Source organism: Cannabis sativa, chromosome 9 (assembly GCF_029168945.1).
Source record: "Cannabis sativa cultivar Pink pepper isolate KNU-18-1 chromosome 9, ASM2916894v1, whole genome shotgun sequence".
NCBI lineage: Eukaryota > Viridiplantae > Streptophyta > Magnoliopsida > Rosales > Cannabaceae > Cannabis > Cannabis sativa.
Genome location: NC_083609.1, coordinates 54,191,112 through 54,195,366, shown reverse-complemented (window position 1 = coordinate 54,195,366; position 4,255 = coordinate 54,191,112). Strand labels below are relative to the sequence as shown.

Here is a 4,255-nt window from a genome sequence, read left to right as displayed (position 1 = left end):
GCTGAGAAATAGCTATATTATGTTGAGATATTTTTCCTTGAATAGCTGAGGGTTTGTTAGAGTCTTGATATATATTGCTTGCTTCGTTATATTGTAAAGAAATAAAAAGACCTAAGCCTATGAAAACATAACCGACAACTCTATGAGTTATAATGGTCTGTTGAGGCTTTGTAAAAGGTCTTATTTATTTTCCTTGTAACTTATTTATGTGACAGATAGTATGGGAATTTATCCAACAATTTCCACCTAAATTTCCATACTATCAGTCCAAAAAAGTTTCTGTCTTTGCTTTATTTACTTGTTGCTGTCTTTGAGGGTCATTGCTTGATTGTGTGTCCATTTATCATCCTGTGTCAACTCCCAACAGGTTCATACAATGTTTGAACTTGTTGAGAGTCACCACCTTAGTTCCCATATCTGCTGGGTTCTCCTCAGTAGGAACTTTTTCCACTTGGATCTCACCTTGAGTCACCTTGTCCCTTATAAAGTGGTATTTAATCTCTATATGTTTAGTTCGGCCATGGAACACAGGGTTCCTACATAAGTGTACACAACTTTGACTGTCTGAGTACACTCTAGGAACCTCTTTAAGTAACTTGATCTCTGTCAAGAGTCCTTTCATCCATATGGCTTCCTTAATAGCTTTTGTGGTTGATATGTACTCTGATTCTGTTGTTGAAAGTGAAACCATAGGTTGGAGTTGGGCTTTCCAACTCACACAGTTTCCTCCTAGTAGAAACATGTAAGATGAAGTAGACTTTCTGCTGTCTCTATCCCCGGCATAGTCGGCATCGCTGTATCCTTCTATGTTGGTGCTGAACTTTTGTTGCTTGTAGATGAGTCCAACCTTAGGTGTCCCTACTAGGTACCTAAAAACCCATTTCATTGCAAGCCAATGAATCTTTCCTGGGTTTGCCATGTATTTGCTCAAGGTACTTATGGCAAAGGCCAGATCTGGCCTTGTACAAACCATCAAGTACATAATAGTCCCAACAGCACTTGAGTAAGGCACTTTACTCATTGCTTCCTCTCTGCTTCAGTCTTAGGACATTGTTCCTTTGTTAAAGTGTATTGGCTAGTTATTGGCTGAGAAGTTTTCTTTGAATCTTTCATTGAAAACTTCTCTATAATCTTTTGAATGTAGTCCTCTTGTGTCAAGAATAGCTTGCCCAACTTTCTGTCCCTCTTTATAGTGATACCTAGTATCTTAGATGCTATCCCCAAGTCTTTCATCTCAAACTCAGCCTTGAGTTGCCTCTCCATCTCATCCACTTGAGATCTCTCCTTGCTTATGATAAGCATGTCATCTACATAAAGTAACAAGTAGATGACCGTGTTGATGTCAGTTCCCTTGTGATAGAAACATGCATCATAGTAACTCCTTGAAAAACATTGTTTCATCGTAAAGGTGTCAAACCTTTTATTCCACTGCCTAGGGGATTGCTTGAGTCCATACAAGGACTTAACCAGTTTACAAACATGGTTCGGTTTTCCCTTCTCTACATACCCTTCTGGCTGGGTCATGCATATTTCTTCTTCCAATTCCCCATGGAGAAAGGCAGTGGTAACATCCATCTGATCTATCTCCATGTCAAACTGTGTGGCTAAGCTTAGGACCACTCTAATCGTTTCATACTTCACCACCGGAGAGAAAATCTCATTGAAGTCAATACCTTCCTTTTGTGTGAAGCCTTTAGCGACTAGCCTAGCCTTGAACCTTATAGGCTCATCTTTAGATCTTCCTTCTTTGTGCTTGAACAACCACATACAAGACACAATACTTTTACCCTCGGGTCTTGGTACCACAATCCAAGTTCTATTCTTCTTGAGAGATCCCATCTCATCATCCATGACCTTATTCCACTCCTTCGAATTCTTTCCATTAACTGCCTCATTATAAGTCTTGGGTTCCATATCATCCATTTCCAAATCTGTTAGAAGAGCATAAGCCAATTCTTCACTCCAAATGTTGTAGCTGTATTTCTGATTAGGCTTCGGAGTGCTCTTAGATCTATCCCTTGTCAACTGATAGTTTCTAAGGTTCTCTTCGGTGTCTTCATCCCTGATCTCTTGTTGAGCATCAGTTCCTCCCCCTTGACCATTGTTCATGGGCTGCTGGCTTTGGTTAGGTTCCACCTGAACCATTCCCGGTGTGTCTTCATTTTTCACCTGATTAGAACCAGTTTTAACTTCTAGGTTTGTACCTGCAGGGTTAGTATCTTCCATTCCTGCTCTAGACTTTTCATTAGGTAAACAAGGAAAAATATTTTCTTGGAATATAACATCTCTACTATTCATAGTTTTAAATCCCCCTTTTTCCTTTACCCAAAGTCTATACCCTTTTACCCCTTCGGGGTACCCTAAGAAAACACACTTTAAAGCCCTAGGTTCAAGTTTTCCTATGCTTTGATGTGCATAAGCAGCACATCCAAAAACTTTCAAATGAGAAAGGTTTGGAGGTTTACCTGACCATTTCTCCTCGGGAGTTTTACCTTCAGTTGCTCTTGATGGGCTTCTATTTATTAGGTGAACTGCTGTCAAGGCAGCTTCTCCCCAAAATCCTTGAGATAATCCTGACTGAAGTAGCATACATCTTACTTTGTTCAGTATGGTGCGGTTCATTCTTTCAGCCACCCCGTTTTGCTGAGGTGTAATCATCACTGTTCTATGTCGCTGCAAGCCATTTTCCTTACAATAGAGGTCAAATTCATTGTTACAAAATTCTAAACCATTATCAGTTCTTAAAGTTTTCAGCTTTTCATTAGTTAAGTTCTCAACCAATAATTTCCAATGTTTGAATTTTGTAAAAGCATCATTTTTATTCTAAAGTAGATATATCCATACTTTCCTAGAATAATCATCTACTATAGATAAAAAATAAGAACAGCCACCATGAGTACTGATTTTTTCAGGACCCCATAGATCAGAATGTACATACTCAAGTATTCTTTTAGAGTTGTGAGTACCTGCTGTGAACTTTAATCTGTGATGCTTTCCAAGTATGTAATGTTCACAAAAATCTAGTTTACTCACTTTATCCTTACCCAACAGTTGTTGCTCACTCATGAGTTGCAAGCCTCGCTCACTTATATGCCCTAATCTTCTGTGCCATAGAGTAGCTATCTCATCTTCTTTGTCGTTGTGAGTTGTAATGTTACAGCTTGAAATAGGAGAGCCTTGTAGGTAGTAAAGTCCACCATTTTTTATTCCTTTCATGATTGTTAATGCTCCTCTACTAAGCTTCATATGACCTGCCTCTACCTTACTCACAACACCCAAATCATCAAGCATACTAATAGAAATTAGATTTTTAGAGATTAGGCACATACCTCACTGCTGTTAGGGTTCTTACTATCCCATCACACATTTTAAATCTGATAGATCCCGACCCTTTAGTCTCACATGTCTGATTGTTTCCAATGATCACTTTTCCTCTTTTAGATTCCCTGTAATCAAACATATAACTCTTATCATTAGTCATATGAAAAGTACAACCTGAATCTAAAATCCAATCATCTTTAAAAGATGATGCAGCAATGTATACTTCACCACTAGCAACACTTTCATAACCATCACCATAATTAGCTTGGTTATTTTTAGAAAAATTAGGTCTAGAGTTAGAATTTTCTCTCTGTCCTTTATATTTATTTGGTTTGCCTTTGTTTAGAAAATAGCAATCTCTTTTGAAATGCCCTGGCTTGCCACAGTTGTAGCATCCCGTAGGATCAGGTGGTTCTTTTGAGTTTGATCTTCCCTTGTTGTGATTCTTTCCTTTGTGGTGATTGTTAGGTTTTATGCCCTAAATAAAATTCCATTTCAATGTAATCTATTTTATTCAACATCAATAAAGAAACAGAAGTATTTTTCATTCATTTGTGTATGTTTTGGTTCACTTTATCAATTGCTTGTCTATTTGATTTATAAATTCATCTTAAACCCTTTTCACATACTTGATCCTGTTTATTGTGCTGTCATCACATTAGAAAGTAAACATGACTATGTGAATAAAGTTTCCTAGATTTATCAGACACAGGGTTTTACTGATATGATAATCTACAACAAGAGTTTACTTGCATTTGGAGAAATGCTATGTTCTTTCCAGAACATTGGTTAAAGTAAAGCTCAGGTTGGATGCATGGAGTATGCATCGGAAGGGACCGATATTGAACTTTGACTTAGATTTAATTAAACTTACCGTAAAATCTATTCAAGTCAATATCGTCAAGTTGATCCTAGATCAAATGTTCTTAATCCT

General features: G+C 37.6%; 1 protein-coding gene across 1 annotated transcript; it reads right to left on the bottom strand.

The window, feature by feature from the left end:
* Window positions 1-343: 343 nt before the first annotated feature.
* Window positions 344-1,021, bottom strand: LOC133031497 (secreted RxLR effector protein 161-like). Its single transcript, XM_061105009.1, has one exon. It carries the CDS (start codon window positions 1,019-1,021, stop codon window positions 344-346), a length of 678 nt encoding a protein of 225 aa, XP_060960992.1.
* Between the last annotated feature and the right edge of the window lie 3,234 nt (window positions 1,022-4,255).